The sequence below is a fragment of the Sebastes fasciatus genome, chromosome 4 (assembly GCF_043250625.1).
Source record: "Sebastes fasciatus isolate fSebFas1 chromosome 4, fSebFas1.pri, whole genome shotgun sequence".
Classification (NCBI taxonomy): domain Eukaryota; kingdom Metazoa; phylum Chordata; class Actinopteri; order Perciformes; family Sebastidae; genus Sebastes; species Sebastes fasciatus.
This window is the reverse complement of record NC_133798.1, coordinates 22,154,598-22,171,169: the sequence shown is the minus strand read 5'-3', so window position 1 is coordinate 22,171,169 and position 16,572 is coordinate 22,154,598. Positions and strand designations below refer to the sequence as shown.

The window sequence follows — 16,572 nt, the reverse complement described above, 5'->3', positions numbered from 1 at the left end:
TTTTGAATCAGTTGCATTGTTTTATTCATCAATTTAGAAATTTTAAAATACTTTTGCCTCATGAAATAAAGCATCTGTACATTCCAGTTTTTTTATATATTGTACACACACAGACTACACATTCCCATCATTGTTCAAATATACAGTACATATAATTACTGTTCACTAGTTATGGAATGACTGAGGTAATTTGTTCATGCAAGTTTTTTAATTTTTCTTTCCTAATGTTTTCTTACTCCATCTAACGTTGGAAGATTTTATTTAGTGTTTATATTGTGGTGCTTTGTGAAGCCCTTTACAGTTCACTGTGATAAAGGTCTACAGAAATGAGCCTGGCTCATCATGTGCCACAATTTTTCTCTCAAACTTGGTATTACCGAGGAGTATGTAGAGGCTTCAGAGTCAATATTATAGGTTTCTCTGGTAAGAGAATGAGCTCAAAGGTACTCTGCACTTCCACGTGGCGCTGTTTCTCCACTCGGAAGTTCTCAAGCATCTGCAAAGACAGAAAATAATGCACACAGTTAATATGCTGTATAAATGAGCCGCAGAATACAGTGAAAAACGTCTTTATTCATATATCTCACATGGATTAGGAAGATTTGCATCTCTGCCTCAGCTATTCTGCGTCCTAAACACTGACGAGGGCCGAAGCCGAAGCCCAGGCTCCTGAAGTAGTGCGTCTCTGTCCTCAGCCAGCGGGAGGGCTGATACTGCTCCGGACGAAAAAACACTTTGGGGTCTCTGCCCATTGCGAACAGTCCTAACTGGACCAGAGTCTAAACACAAACACACAGAAACACAATAAGGGTGAACAGTGCCCCAACAACAACAATATCAAATGCTCAAATACAAAAACATGATTAGATGATTCATATTTTTAACTGCCTCTTACCCCAGCTGGGATGTGGTAGTTTTGAATAATGATATCTTCTGCTATGTATCTTTGCAAGCTCACTGCAACCGGGTGTAACCTGAGGGATCAGAGTGAAAAATCTATATTAAAGGATGCAAGTAGATGGCAGTATTTGGTAAACTACAAAAGGTCATTTTCAGAACAACTATGTGTTAGTAGAAAAAGTATGCCTACAAATTTTAATGGTAACAAAGGCAACACTGCTGGCAGAGCTAACTGTGTTAACCTGAAGGGGAACTGGAAGGTGAGTGCTACGCTCCCTCGATGGAGCCGTCAGTCGGGACGGCGTTATCACAAATCTAACCGACGTATGGGAACAGTGCAGAACAGCGGCCGTGAGCTAGCCAGTGGGGCACGCTCACATGCACGAACCAGTGAGCAAATCCGGGGTCTGATAAGTGAAGCCAATGTGGAAGTGCCTTAAACTTGCATTCTTTCTAATAGCCAGCAGGGGCGACTCCTCTGGTTGCAAAAAGAAGTCAGATTGTATAGAAGTCATTGAGAAAATGACTCTACTTCTCACTTGATTTATTACCTCAGTAATCATTGTAAACATGAGTTTATGGTCTCAATCGCTAGTTTAAAGTCTTCTTCAATACAATTCAATTCTTCATTTAGTAAATGATGGTCCCATTTAGAGTCAAATAGACCATAAAGCAGGGTATGCTTTAGGGCGTGGCGACCTTGTGATTGACAGGTTGCTATCACAGCGTTGTCCGGTCTGAGAGTTGTTTGTGTTTTCGTCTTAGAAATTTAACCCTTTCACAGTGTGTTTTCAGTTCATGGAAATTAGTTATAACCTTTTTGGTCACCTAAAAATGTCTTATTCAGCCTTCAGTTGTACCTAGCTCAACCCTCTCGTGGCACTTCTGGTTGCCAATCAAGATGGTAAGGACAAAAAAACATGATGACAACGGACAAAATGCCAAACTCGGCTCCAAAACTGCAGTCCATAAAAAACCAAAGGGTGATGTCACGGTGGCTGCGTCCACTTCCTATACACAGTCTATGGCACGAATATGCACGAATATGCACTAAAAGCACGCGCGGCCGCCCCGACGATATCAACAAAGCGAGGAGAAGCTCGGATTACAACACACACAGAAGAAGAGTGACTTCACTCTCTGCTCAGGTAGACATTACTCCTCTATATCTTTACGTAGCAAATAGTTGTTTGACGCTATATTAATGTTCTGTATATTGTATAGAGAACCTTTAAGGAGGCGAACTTTTTCCCTAAACAATCTAACATCTCTACCGTATCATTAATAGCATTACATATTTTGCACTGCCATTTTGTTCACCTCAGTGTTTCTTTCAAAGCTCCTTTGACTAAAGGAATCCGCTTCAGCATCTCCAGCATGTCTCCATTGCTTTCAGCCCGAGCTGCAGCCACTTCCGCCCTCAGCTCCTCCTGGAGGCTGGGGTGCCTGGCTAGTTCATACAATGTCCACTGCAGCGTTATAGAAGTCTGAAACACACAAACAGAATGAAGCAGGAAGCCAAAAATAAGTCACATTCTGGAAAAGAAATGATTTCTGTCCTTTTTTTCTTACCGTATCTACTCCTCCAGCCATTAGCTCAGTGATGCTGGCCTTGATGTCTTCGATGGACAGCTTGTCCAGCATGAGCAGGCTAGCCAGGACTCCTGGGTAGCTCTTTGGAGTGCCAGCTTCCTGACGTAACTGCCTGTAGATGTTGTGGATGCAGCGGTCCGCTGATGTACCAAAAGAATAGAAATGAAGCAAGAAATTCCACCATATACAGTGCAAACATAACAAATAGAAAATGTGGTTTTCAAATAACAGAACTGAGAACCTCACGGTCAAAATAATACTTAAAATGTTCATCCTGGTTGTTCTCAGAGTCCTACCTTGGTTGAAGATCCCATCCCAAGCCTCCACATGGTCCCGCCACACCTTCGAACCAATCTTCCTCAGCAGAGCAGGAGGTATGTACAGCATGGGTGAGGTAGTCTTGAACATGACGGTGATGCAGTCAATGAAATGTTGAGCTTCAGGGTCGATGTAGTCCAGCATCAAACCCAGGCGCTCCCCATACAGCACTGAACTCACCGCTGTGTAAGACAGAGCAAACATCAGACAAAGACAAGCAATAGTATGGGAGAAAAAAAGGGCACGGACCTTAAATAGATTATGTTATCAAAAGAGATAAATGTCAGTCTTACACTCCAGTGCATATTTAAAGAGTTCTTGAGAGAGGTCCGTGGTCCATTTGTTCTGGCCATTTCGCTTTATCTTTTTGTGAATTCTGGCCACAAAATCCAGGCCCACTTCATCCAGCAAAGGCACAAAGTTTCCCATCACCTTCGGGGAAATCACCTCCTTGTTGAGAATCACACGGTTTGATCTCCAGTCTTCTCCATTCCTGTGGGAAGATACGATGTTGACTTAAACTAGCAAGGCAACTAATAAGCACAATCTTATAGCACATACTGTATACTGTAATATCCTTGGTTCCATGAAAGTGTTAATATATTGGTAAAACAGTTTATACAGGTGGAAGGGGATAATAACAGCACGTACTTTAGTAGAACTCCATATTTGCGATTCCTGTAGTCTCTGTATGATGTCCAAGCTTCAACGTTCAGCCTTTTAGGATAATGACCCTCCGCTTTGAACAGGATAGCAGCATCTTCAGGATTGATGATATTCACGCTTTCATAATAACCTACCTTTTCTCTGACATACAGAAAGTCAGAGGAAAAAAGGGGTGAAAATACTATATCAGCCACTTGTTTTCAGAAAACATGACCTTGTGGATTATTGGTCACAAATATTTTTCATGAACCAAAATGATTATATTTGAACCAGTAGATTTTTATCTCAAACTAGTGACGTCATTCAAAGTCATTTGTTTTGTCTAGTTAAGTAGTTTACTTAAGATCGACCATAGACGATTAGTGTCAGGTAGTTATTTTATCATTTTATTTCAGATTTTTGCAAACTGCTTTGTCTTCCGTACCTGTAAATGGGTCCAAAGGTGTTGAAGTTCTGCAACATGATGCGGTGAAGGTTTTTGAAGCCATCCAGTTTCCAAAAGTTGTACAAGTTGGCCACCCCATTCTTCCACAGTCCTGGAATCTCACTGAAAGGCCTGACAATGCTGTTGCTGTCCGTGTACGCCTGTCTGATCACCGGCAAACTGCTGCTGCAGCGCACACCTGTTGTTGTCAGCTCTCCTATCCAGGACAGGGTCACCGTCACCGGGCTGCGCCACAAACTCCACTTGGCCATCCCGACAACAAAAATTCTCACTCTGCTCTACCTTCAGCAGCTACTCTGGCTCTCCCAGGGACATCAGATGGAAAACAAGGAGGCTGGTTTAAATAGTCGGCCCCCCTTTGCAGTGCTGATCAATGTTCTCCAGTAGGCTTGGGCGATACAACGAGATTATCTAACAGCCTAATAGAATACACCACAGTGTATTCAGCGTTACTTACTGAATATTTATCTTGTATCATACCAACCTGTAATCATCTGTAAATAAAAAGTGAGACTATGCCAGCTAATATTAAGCCTAAAGACCTTCAGAAAGTTTGTCTTGTAAACAAGCATTTGCTTTGATTTGTGAAGAAAGACGAGGCCATAACAGACAATCAGTTTAAAACAAATGTAATCAATGTATACATGAACAGCAGTCTCCAATCGAACAGCCTAATAGAATACACCACAGTGTATTCAGCATTACTTACTGAAAATGTTATCTTGTATCATACCAACCTGTAATCATCTGTAAATAAAAAGTGAGACTATGCAAACTAATATAAAGCCTGAAGACCTTCAGGAAGTTTGTCTTGTAAACAACCATTTGCTTTGATTTGTGAAGAAAGACAAGGCCATAACAGACACTCAGTTTGAAACAAATGTATACATGAACAGCATGTTCTGTACAGTTCAACTTAAAGATTTCATAAATATGTATACGAATGCTACTATGAAAGCTATTTCTTAAGTAGCTTTATGAGTTCTTCCAGCCTCATGGCAGTCTTAATGTCTCCCTGGATTTTGAGTCTGCCACTGGTGTAAGCAGAAAATGGTTGTAGTCCGCCCAGGAACATGGCCAGAAGGTCGCTGTCACTCATGCTCAGTGTCACATCTGGCTCTCTGAACAAGGACCCTGCTCCAGCGGCACCGCTACCTACAGAACACACACAGAGCGATGGAGATATTTCTGTAAGTGTACTTTTGTTTCTATTTAACACAAACATTTGAGCGTTACTAGACAGATTTAGCACAACTTGCTTTCAGTTGCTGGATTTATCTCAATGGGAATGCTCTTATAATTGTGGCATATTTACAGTAATATATGAACCATCACCTTGGCTCAAATCCACATAGTAACTTTGATGTTGTCCGTCTTCCGAGCTTATTTCAAACTGGAAGCTGGCCCCAACCTGGTGGACCAAAGTTTCCGAGAGCAGGAGCTTGACCTCGCCAAGCAGCTCTTCAACAGAAACTGGTGTGGCCACAACTGCCAGAGGGGCACTGCTGAACTCATCTGTAAAAGTTATGCAGTCCTCTGAGGAGAAAAGGCACATATGTATTACACAACATTATCAGAATGGGTACATGTTGTTAAAAACAGTTATGTGTGAGTGGGGCCACACCTTGTTGAGGTTGTGAAATGTTGCCCAGAAAGTGCATGGCCAACTGCTGAATGGGGCCAGTGATGCCTTCCAGTCCAGGCACAGAAGGAGGCACAGAAGGAGGCACGATGAGGGGTCCAGAGAGGCCTTCCCCTGGTGCTTTTAGTAGAGAGCCCAGGGTAAGCTCTACCCTGTCCACCTCCAGCCCCCAGGGTCGAGTCATCTCATTTATGTCCATCTGTACAGAGCAATAAAGTATGTCAGTTTGACGTGATACAGTGAAAAGCCAGCACAGAATAAATAGGTCCCGTGTAGTCTCACCACGAGATATTCTCCAAGTTTAACTCTCTGAGTTTGGATCTCCCTGACAGTCTTCTTGGCCAGGGTGTAGGTCATAGCCTTCTGTGCCGTCATCCTGGTCGAGGCGTTCAGGTCCTGGACTGATAGTACTGACATGACGGGGTTCCAGATCCTGAACTGGATGTCTGCTCCCACTGCCAACAAACCGTCATCCAGAGTATTCACCTGCAGTAGCAGAATTACATTTTATACGAGTGCTGGACACCTCACATTGGTCATTCAACATTTATCCCCTTTTAAAAATATAGAGAGGTCTTCTCTTCATTCTTAAAGCTGATATTGACTGAGCAATATTTACTGTGTAAGGCTGAATATACAGTTGACAAATGCTGACTGCTCAGAAGGAGAGTCTTGGCACCATTAAGAAACACGTGACATGAGCTGGACACCTCAGTTGTATTGAAATGCTTAAAAATATCTTAAAATCTGTTTTTACAGAACAATGTAGTTGCTTTTAACAAGTGTTATTATTTTTGCCTTGATTATTTTAGCTTCCGATTCCTGTAAGTTGTGTTTTGGTATGTTTTTCATTGTGATGTTAACTGTCCCTGTTTGTACTCGTATATGAAACTTTTTTATTGGGCAACAATCGCAATGGGACCTTTCTGGTTAAATAAAGGATTTTAAAAAATGCAGTGAAGCATCTCAGTGATGGAGCTGTGGCTATTTTCCCCAAAAAATCCAAAGGAAAGGTTATTTAAAAAACTCCCATGTGATAAATGCTTAAGCTTAAAAACGTTAAATGTTGCCATCGGATATCCATCTGCATTTAATTCTGAGGTTTATAGGTGCAAAGACACAGTACACAAACATCAACAGTGCACCAAGAGTGCCACCTGCAGGACAAAGTAAGTCAAAACAGATTTTGCTTGCTGTATCATTCCACTTGCCCATACTGGCCATTAAGAGATTCATTCCTAATGCAGATTCAATGGATGTGATGGGGAACAAACTCCACAGTCCTCCTTCCTTGCAAAAAATACATTCAAAAGTTTATCTGAAGCTTATATGACTGACTATTTTTTAAGACGGACTTGAAAAATTGTGAACCTATCCTTTATTTATTTCATTTTAAAAGGTTTGTTTAGTAAAGACTTAATGTAAAAAAAAAAAACCTGTAGGAGAATGTGAGGGAAACTACTCCTGACCACAGTTGTTTTCTGCATTTGTCAGTGTTTCAGCATGTAAATGGCTTTAACATGTTGTCCATCACAACAGCTAACTAATGATGAACTCAGTATAGTGGTTTACCCGGCAAGGAGGGATGTTGAAAGCACGGGTGCGCAGGTCAACTCTCTGCCACTGGTCAATGAAGGGTAGCACAAGGACAATACCAGGGCCCTTAGGAGGACCAACTCGACCCAGACGAAACACCACTACCCTCTGGTAGTTAGGCACCGTCTACGGACAAAATGTGTCACAGTTGGTTGTGTTTATTCTCAACAAATGAGTGAACAGGCTGTGGGAGTATCTGATTAAATATAATTTCACCTTACCTTCAGTACAAACCATCCTGATATAGGAAATGTTAAAAAGGTGCAGACGTAGACAAGGAAGATGACAATCAGGTTGCAAATCCAGGACAGCCATCCTTGGGAGGTATCTTAAAGAGAAGAAACCGGAAAAAAAGTGTCTCAATCTTTAAGGTATTTTCAGTAAACAAGTCAGCCTGTAAAGAAAAACAGTTGTATGATGTCATCTGTGGCTTTAAGGGGAGTTTTCGATTTGGGATTGGAGACTACAAGATTTGAACAGCAAGCCTGCACTACAAACTAGGGGTGCGAGTGTGAAAGATGGGTTTTACCAGGACAAATGCTATTGAAATGCATTATGGGAAGTGTAGGATCAAGTGTTTTTGGAGAGACATTTTAGGCAACAAAAAAATAATCTGTCTGCAGAGCCGCAAAACATTTGAGCATTGTGATGAAGGTAGCACAGTTTATAGTCAAAGTATATAGTATATAAGTCTAATGCAGTGAGGGCCAAAGTACAATTGTACTACAGAGTATTAGGGCCACATTGAGGGGAAAAAAATAGGAGATCTCCAGAATAAAGTCATAATATTACAAGAATAAAGTCATAACTTTACGAGCAAAAAAGTCGTAATATTACGAGAATAAAGTCATAACTTTACGAGAATAAAGTCATAACTTTACGAGAAAAAAAGTTGTAATATTACGGGAATAAAGTCATAATTTTACGAGAATAAAGTCATAACTTTACGAGAAAAAAAGTCGTAATATTACGAGAATAAAGTCATAACTTTACGAGAAAAAAATTTTTATTACGAAAATAAAGTCATAATTTTACGAGAATAAAGTCATAACTTTACGAGAAAAAAAGTTGTAATAGTACGGGAATAAAGTCATAATTTTACGAGAATAAAGTCATAACTTTACGAGAAAAAAAGTCGTAATATTACGAGAATAAAGTCATAACTTTACGAGAAAACATTTTTTATTACGAAAATAAAGTCATAATTTTACGAGAATAAAGTCATAACTTTACAAGAAAAAAAGTCGGAATATTACGGGAATAAAGTCATAACTTTACGAGCAAAAAAGTCGTAATATTACGACAATAAAGTCATAACTTTACGAGAAAGCCTCAGGTTGCTGACCCCTGACCTACGGACTAAATTACAGGATATGTTGCATGTGCACTGCTATGTAGTGTGATGGGCTTTTGGCATATTTTGTACATTTATTACATACTTAATGTATTTTATTATGTTCAAAGTCTGTGCGTGTGTATTGTATTTCAACCTGGGTGCAAGACAAATGTCCCTTGAGGACAATACATTTTCCATTTGTCATTTTCCACTTGTGCAATTTTGTTAATAGTCTGTTTATTGTCAATACTGTATATACTGCTCCTATTTTATACTTCCTTCTATTTAAATGGTTCATATTTTGTTACACTTTGTTTTAGCTCTTTTTTTACTGTGTTAGCTGATGCATCTTGTTGTTTTTTGCACTATCCCCTTTGCTGCTGTACACTGCACATTTCCCCACTGTGGGACTAATAAAGGAATATCTTATCTTATCTTAAAGTTAAAGGTAACGTTGAAACAAAAAACTTGATGGACTGAGCAGTAGTAACACTTTGAAAACGGCAAACCACTCATATTTAGACAGTGAAATAGTTAAAGGGGATGCTCTTATTATTATTTATTAGATTAGTTGGTTTTGTTTGACTTTACATCGCTGTCTCCCTCCTTATAGTCATAAATTACAACAGCACTCTTAACCCTCAAACGCACCACTTCCACAAAAACAAACATAGCTAACGTTCGCATAGTTACCGTGTTAGCTATGGTAACACGGTAACTATGCTAAGGTTACCATAGTTACCATAGTTCATGTTAGCTACCTACCAGTGAAGTCGTTTTCGGACACATTGGGGAAGTTGTCAAATGATAAACCTTTGTGGTAACCGCGCTGTGTGAAGCTGTGAGTGTCCACAAACAAGCCAGGAGTCCTCGAGTCCTTCTGAGGGAGCAGCTGATACGACTTGCCAAACATTGTTAATGTGGGTAAAACAACTGTTATTTCTTATTTAAAGCAACTTCATAATAATTGTCAGTGTCCACTGCAGCTGTCAGCCAAAACCCGTCTGGTTAAAGTAAACAAAGTAGCTGTGGTTACTACAATGCAGGACGCTTTAGCTCATTATGATAATCATAGATGCTAACTAGCCAGTGCTTCTTCCTTGTTTTGTTCTTTCTTCTTTCTTCTTTTTTGGTGTTTATTGGCTGTTGGCAAAATGCTTATAGATGTATTACCGCCACCTACTGGACTGGAGTGTGGAACAGGAGATTGACAGGAAAAAATTATAATTCAAAATAAATTCATTAAAGGGACTGGTTGTAAGAATCAGAAATGCTTGTTAACAGCAACACCTGTGGCCGTTAAGTCAACGAAAGTCAGCGTCGGGTTCGCGCTTGTGCACGCTCTAAATAGACATGAACGAGCATCGCTCAACACAGTGAGGCGACACACGTCAGCTAAAACCACAATATCACTCTATATTTCAGCTGCTCGGCAGTAATGTTAGCTGACCAGACGGAGGTCTCTCCATGAATCACTGCTGATCCTAGTGTTGGCTTTTCCTGCTTGAGCCTCCCGACCGCGGTCAGGAGGAACAGGGGAAACATCGGCACCCGGTCGGAGACGATAAAGTTTCTCGCTGCAGAGACCCGTCACTTCACAAGACACGGGAAACCTCTGTTGGTCTGGAGGAGCTGCAGCATTTATTTCTGCACAAACATCCACTGTACATTCACTAGATATTCTCAGAGCTACTAACTCTTCTGCAGTGTGGAGTAAGCATAAACGTGAGAGTGGAGCAAATTAGCGAACACTTGTTGTCTGAGTCTGAACAGCGTAGCCACACGCGAGCACGCATGGGACACTGACCCGGATTGATTTATACTTGTGTAAGAAGTTACAAACAGTCCCTTTAGGTGTTTGTACTGGGAAGTTGATTTACCTCAAAAAAAATTATCCTCTGATTTACAGACGTCTCTTTATGCGTTCATGGCTATGGACTCATTGCCGTTTTCAGTCCAAAATGGCGGCAGCACTACCGCAGCGGCATACAGCGACCATTGTCAAAAAAAGCACCAGAGTTTCGCCTCTTTGCTTCTATACTCTTTGGTTAAGGTTAGGCATTGATCTGGAATAGTTAAGGTTAGGATAGGCTGTTGAGCAGAGAGTTTCGCAAGAGTTTTTGCAAGTTTTTGCAGATCTCAGATCAGATTTGGTAATTTGCAGGTTACCTTCTAGACACGCCATTTAGTACACTCTGTAGCCATAATGAATATTGTCCTATTGCCCACTGCCCAGTAGATAACTCAAATAAGATCTTGACTGGTATTGGATTTTTGAAGCCAATATCGATGTTTGAGAGTTTGCTTTTTTAAATTATAATCTGTTAGCTACTCAGTTTGTTTTTTTTACAAACGCATAAACATTTTGACCAAGATATAGGCCTACTGGGTGAGACCATTAACAGTTGAAAAATAAACTTATGAAAGCTCTCTGGTTTCTAAATGACCTAAAACATATCTTTGTTTTTTCTACACAGCAATTTCTTGTTACATAGTGACTGACACAGTTACCAATACATCTGTAATAAGCTAAAATTGGCCAATACTAGCCATTATGATGTAATGATCAGGCTCTAAATGATGGGCTATTAATAGGATTAATCTTTGTTGCATCTTTTTGTAATATGTCTTGTGTAATGTGTTCTGTAAAACCAGATAAAGAATGGAAAACATGACCAAAGATCAACAAACTTGTCAAATACAAAATTTCCATATTTATTCAGGACAAATACTTCTTCATTTTCTTATACTATAATAAAAATGCTTTTCCTTCCAACTCAGTAGCCTATCTACACAAAATAATTTAATATGTCTTTGGTTCTTTATGACAAAATTGTAATATTTACAAAGAAAATAATGTAATAATCACTGAACTAAACCTGTATGCTTTAATGAGTCTTTTATTCAACAGAGTTTTAGTGGGAAAATATTTCTATCTGTGCGATTCCAACATGTCTATGGCTATTATGTTGAATTTGAACAAAGTCATAACCAGAATATGTGAAACAAACAAGCAGAAAACATGTTGCTTGAGGGTTGTTTTATGGTGTTTTCCTAGCAGGTATCATTCCTGTGTGCTTGTTTTAGTTAGTGTCTTAGTTTTTGAACATGTCACACAGCAGCTTCTCCATGGGTGTGCTGCCAATGGTCCTGTGAAAGAACAGCTGCTCTAGTTTCTCAGAGCTCACAAAGTGGAGGGATGGCAGCAGAAGTAACAGTCTCCCAAACCTTGATGGGCAAGAACAAAGGTGAGTGAACCATGTTCATGTTTCTATTTAGGCTTTTATATGACAAACTTCAAATACTGCAGATGTTGTTTGAAGATATTTGTCTGTCAGAGACAGAGTTACAGCAGGCTTACCTGGCACTTTGGCCGGGGTATAGTGAATGGATGTGCTGACCTAGCAACACCTGTGACTGGTCCTGCAGATTCTCCACCTGCTCTGGGTCTTTGAGGCTGCGTGTCTCTGCAAGTCAAACAGCATGACATTAGTTACAATGTCCATTCAGTAACAAATGTATATTGCTGAAGGAATAACACCTTACCTGGCTTGAAAAGTACAATGGCTTTCAGGCAGGCAAACTCAGTAGGGTCAACGGCCAAGGCCTTAAAGCGATTAAAGACCTCTTCTAGGATGCGCAGGTCAGCTGTGGGGAGGCTGATCTTGGCCTGTTGTGTGGGAGACAGATCTGGCAGAGACAGAAGAGGACAGCTGTCCATGGGCAGGGACCACTGGATGGCACACAAGAGGAACATCTCACTCCAAGCTTCCTCGAGGAGAATCACCTGAGAATGTCACAGAAATGCATATTGCCAGTCTCACACAAGATTTATATAGGTGTAAATCGGTTCGGTAAATATAAAAAAACATCAGTCGGTCTCACCTGGTCTCGAAATGGCAAGTGAGCAAAAACGCAAATTTTTTGCCCACTTGACTGACATGAAGAGGAGTCGTGCCGATGTCTCGTATATACTCTCTGAACAGCTGGAGGTGTATGGGGATGTACGACAGTCAGAGGGACTCCGATCTTTCTCTGAATCATTGGTTGTCACATCAATATTCTCCTCAACTGGCGAAAAAGAGAGTCACACAAATGTTAAGGCCGCTGGGAGTACAATATTGTTAAGTTTAAATGCATCATTAGATGGTGCTACAACACAGACATGAGAAAAGTAAAGTGTTTTTTGAACATTAAAGCATGATAAACATGTTCAAGTACAAACCTAAAATACAAGTATGCACCTGAAAATAAGCATAATAGGTCCTCTTTAAACTTACTTTATAATAAACACACATGAAAATCTCACTTTTTACAATATGGGACCTTTAATGTAACTTCTGTCATATGATCTCACCATCCTCTGGCTCCAGTTTTGCACAAGTCTCTGCAGTCAGCAGGCTGACCATAAAGCGGTGGTAGTTATTGGGGTTGATGCAAGGCTGTACGGCGGCAGAGGTGGTGACGGAGGAAGTGACCAGAGGTCTGCAGATGACTGACGAGTAGGGGGCAGAGGAAGTGAGCTCCCGCGTGGTGGCCAGGTGCTCCTTTTTAGTGTCCACATTTATGGAGTCTAGACTGACGTGTGCTGTGCTTCGAGGCTGTCGCTCATTCTGCACAGCTGCCAAAAGCACAATAATATATCATGTGAAAACAGTCACGGCTTTAGATCATTTGTACAACGACAGAAATGATACATGCACAGATAATGTACTCCACAAAGTCAATATTATTCAGATTTTTCTCACCATCTTTGTTCATGCCAGCTTGGAGACACTTCTTTAATCGACAAGCTTGACATTGGTTACGATGAGCCTTGTCAACAGGGCACCTGCCATTTCCAGCCTGACACCTGTGATTTTGACAAAAACAAAATCTGATTAAAGATAAGCACTATGTTAAAATACAAATAATTACTTGTTACACTTGTTGTGTTTCTCCATTATACACATGGTAACTCTGACTGCCCTATTCGATAAAATTTTGCTCACCTGTAGATGAGTCTTCGTCTCACACTGCGCTTGAAGAAGCCACTGCAGCCGTTGCAGGCGTAGATGCCATAGTGTTTACCACTGCTTGAATCAGAACACACTCTACATAGCAGACCTTGGCCAAGTGCTTTACCTGGGACTGAACTTATTTCTGTAGAGGACAGATAGCAGAAATAAATACTTCACTATCTTTTAAGGATCAATGGATGACTTAATTGTACAAACTGTATAGGTTTTTCATTAAATAAGTTGTTCTGTCTTTTTAAACTATTTGTTTTTATTGTATATGCAATACAGAAAACTATTATTATTCTAACAACATAATCTGTTGTACAGAAAAATATTTACAAGTTTTGTTTTTTAATTTTGTTGTCTTTGTTAAGCACCATTCTCATATCTTTCATATTACAACAATTATCGGCTCACCTGCTTGAGATCCATCTGTGAAGTCATTAGACGTGTCCGAAGAAAACATGTTCATTTTGGTCATGTGATCCTCCATTTTCAGATAATCTAACTTGAACTTCGCTTAATAAACAGTTTTTAGACAAATAGAAGATTACTCCCAGAAGTATTTCCTCTTCTGTATAAAGTACTTTTTGTGCAGTTGCCTGGCTGGATCAAAGCATTTTACCATGTGAAGTGTTGACACATGGCAGTGCCCCTAAAACAAAAAAGACTTAAAATTTGTAGTTCTTTCCTCTAAAGCTTGTAGTTAACGCCTAATTTCTTCAGAGGTCATCAGAGAGTTACTCCAGGAATGCTCGATGATATTGATTCAGTGCTGTTGTCCCTTCTCTGGTTGTTTCTGATGTAACGCAGGGTCAATAGAGTCACTGCTTGTCTTCTTCCTTTCCCTCTGCCAGAATGAGTGCGAGCCGTCTGGGGGCTTTCTGAAGGAAGACAAGGAGATTAGCACCAGGCGCTGTGTAAGCAAATGCTGATTTGTCATCCTCTTAATCTTTACTGTCTATAAGGGTAAATCAATCAGTCACACCACTTACAGGCATTTTCAACAAAGTTGACCACTGATAAATAAAAGGAAAATGATATATTTTACTTCTCACTCACACTGCTTTCAAATGACTTCATAAATTTGGCTGCTGCATGGTAAAGGTCACTAGTGTCTCCGGAGAGTAACAGCAATCAACATGGCAGTTTAAATTCTTCCTTGTTAAGTCTTTACTTATAATGCCCTTTTAAAAATCAGCTAATTCATTCTTAACCTACATTAATATAAGAAAAGCTAAAGAAAGTTTTCAAGCTAAGATGCTTCACATGTTATCTAGCCTAAAATCATCATGTGGTCAACTACTGCCCACAGCAATGACTTGAGGTTTTAGAAGTTGTTATAGTCAATAAGTGAACTAATCAACTATGGCTAAAGATACAAAGCATTACAATATGGATTATTTATTCCACTCCTACGACGCATATGGCCCTCACCTTCCTGTTAACGGGGTAGTGGGGTTAACTGCGTAGTCTTAAAACGTTCCCTCTGCGCCATATTGGCCCTGTCAATGACACTAATGGCTTCAACAGAAAACAGCCACCCCAAATCAGCAAAGTAGCTTAACCTTCCATGAAATGTGGTCTCCTTGTCAGAGGGGGGATCACGAAAGGGGGTGATGAGAAGAAAAACAATTAGTGTAGAGATTCAAAGAGCAGCAACAAGTTGACCCTTAATTCCATTCTTCTGCCATATGGTGACTACCCTCTGGAGCCTCCGTCTGCCTAATTAGCAAACCCAAGTGCAATTTGCTGTTATTGGAAGTGCACAACTCCTGGATTCACCAATATTCTCACTTCTCTTCACTTTAAGGTATTACACAGTGGATGGCCACAAAGAAATGTCAGCAACATCAACACCTGTGCTTGTTATTTTCTGTGCAGGTCTGCCAAGCCACAGTGATGGCTGTAGTCATTATTGCACATAGCTAATGACATCTAGTTCAGCTCCTTAATCAGATCAAATGCAGCAAAGACACTAAAGATACTAATGTGACTGCCTGCCGTGCCCACAGAATGATTTCTTTAATCCTTATTAAGTCACTCTTGATTTTAGGAAAACAATGTCGTTTTGAACACAGAGCTGTTTCTGTTGGCCTAAACTGGTGTATAAAAGGATTACAAACTAGGGGCCGTCTACGAGGGCTACGCACACAGAGCTGTTGGAACTTAGAACCTGTTCTCTTGAAGTGGAAAAATTGACTGCAGGCGCAACAGTCATTTATTTTATTCTCCTCATTGTGTTTGTACATTTTGTTTGTGTCCAAAATTCCATACTAACATGCTATTTAGTATGCTAATACAGTCTGTGAGATATTTTAGTATGGCCGAAACCTTAGAATGAAAAAAGGAGTACGCAAATTGCATACTATATCCGGTGAAATATTACAGTATGCAATGCTGGGCACTAAGGCGGCATAAGTATCCCACAATGCAATGCGGTAGTGACGACAACGTTCGTAATGGACGTTGACGGACAGCTCTGTAACATCAATAATGCTTGAGTTTAACTGTAAGTATAAGATTTCACTTTGCTAGGCGTAATGTATATTTTAAATTAATTCAGACTTTGATTTTCACAAGGGCCCTTCTGTGTGGAGTTTGCATGTTCTTCCCGTGTTAGCGTGGGTTTTCTCCGGGTTCTCCGGCTTCCTCCCACAGTCCAAAGACATGCAGGTTAGGCTAATTGTTGTGTCTAAATTGCCCATAGGTCTTCGCCCAATGTCAGCTGGGATCGGCTCCAGCCCCCCTGCGACCCTGAATAGGATAAGCGGTTACAGATAATGGATGAATGGATGAATGGATTCTCACAAACTACTCACTCTCCAACCAGAGACAGACTGACAGAGACGCAGACAGAATGAGAAAAATAAAGTTTTTTTTAACATTACAGCATGTAAACATGTTCTAATAGAAACATAAAATACAAATATGTACCTGAAAATGAGCATAATATGGGACCTTTAACTTTCCACAGTTTATTGACATTGACACAGTTTATAGACATATATACAGTATATATATATATATATATGTGTATATTATGTAATAAGTGTATATTATACACAACCCGTGG

At 40.2% G+C, this 16,572-nt stretch overlaps 2 protein-coding genes, 1 long non-coding RNA gene and 1 pseudogene across 3 annotated transcripts; 1 reads left to right on the top strand and 3 right to left on the bottom strand.

The window, feature by feature from the left end:
• Positions 1–4,235, bottom strand: LOC141766201 (cholesterol side-chain cleavage enzyme, mitochondrial-like). Its single transcript, XM_074632838.1, has 9 exons — positions 3,902–4,235; positions 3,463–3,618; positions 3,105–3,304; positions 2,790–2,993; positions 2,473–2,633; positions 2,221–2,387; positions 896–974; positions 588–779; positions 1–496 (listed from the first exon to the last, which is right to left on the bottom strand). The coding sequence occupies exons 1-9, from the start codon at positions 4,171–4,173 to the stop codon at positions 374–376; spliced, it is 1,554 nt and encodes a 517-aa protein (XP_074488939.1). The 5' UTR covers positions 4,174–4,235; the 3' UTR covers positions 1–373.
• Positions 4,236–4,535: 300 nt separating this feature from the next.
• Positions 4,536–9,409, bottom strand: stoml1 (stomatin (EPB72)-like 1). The gene is made up of 7 exons (XM_074632857.1): positions 9,262–9,409; positions 7,382–7,488; positions 7,137–7,286; positions 5,847–6,050; positions 5,547–5,763; positions 5,258–5,458; positions 4,536–5,077 (listed from the first exon to the last, which is right to left on the bottom strand). Exons 1-7 carry the CDS (start codon positions 9,407–9,409, stop codon positions 4,881–4,883), a joined length of 1,224 nt encoding a protein of 407 aa, XP_074488958.1. The 3' UTR covers positions 4,536–4,880.
• Positions 9,279–16,386, top strand: LOC141766210 (uncharacterized). The gene is made up of 4 exons (XR_012593587.1): positions 9,279–9,416; positions 11,619–11,744; positions 14,354–14,416; positions 16,207–16,386. It is a non-coding gene; the product is annotated as an uncharacterized LOC141766210 (long non-coding RNA).
• On the bottom strand, positions 11,188–14,347 carry LOC141766209 (photoreceptor-specific nuclear receptor-like; annotated as a pseudogene).
• Positions 16,387–16,572: the final 186 nt, after the last annotated feature.

What these genes read in the sequence shown, in the direction of transcription:
- LOC141766201 (XM_074632838.1), bottom strand. Translation starts at nt 4,173, where the DNA reads ATGGCCAAGTGGAGTTTGTGGCGCAGCCCGGTGACGGTGACCCTGTCC. An exon ending in GGATGGGATCTTCAACCAAG is followed by an intron (nt 2,634 to 2,789) that starts GTAGGACTCTGA and finishes TTGGTACATCAG; the next exon opens with CGGACCGCTGCATCCACAAC. An exon ending in ACTACCACATCCCAGCTGGG is followed by an intron (nt 780 to 895) that starts GTAAGAGGCAGT and finishes GTTTGTGTTTAG; the next exon opens with ACTCTGGTCCAGTTAGGACT.
- stoml1 (XM_074632857.1), bottom strand. Translation starts at nt 9,409, where the DNA reads ATGTTTGGCAAGTCGTATCAGCTGCTCCCTCAGAAGGACTCGAGGACT. An exon ending in CAGGATGGTTTGTACTGAAG is followed by an intron (nt 7,287 to 7,381) that starts GTAAGGTGAAAT and finishes TTTTGTCCGTAG; the next exon opens with ACGGTGCCTAACTACCAGAG. An exon ending in CTATGTGGATTTGAGCCAAG is followed by an intron (nt 5,078 to 5,257) that starts GTGATGGTTCAT and finishes TGTGTTCTGTAG; the next exon opens with GTAGCGGTGCCGCTGGAGCA.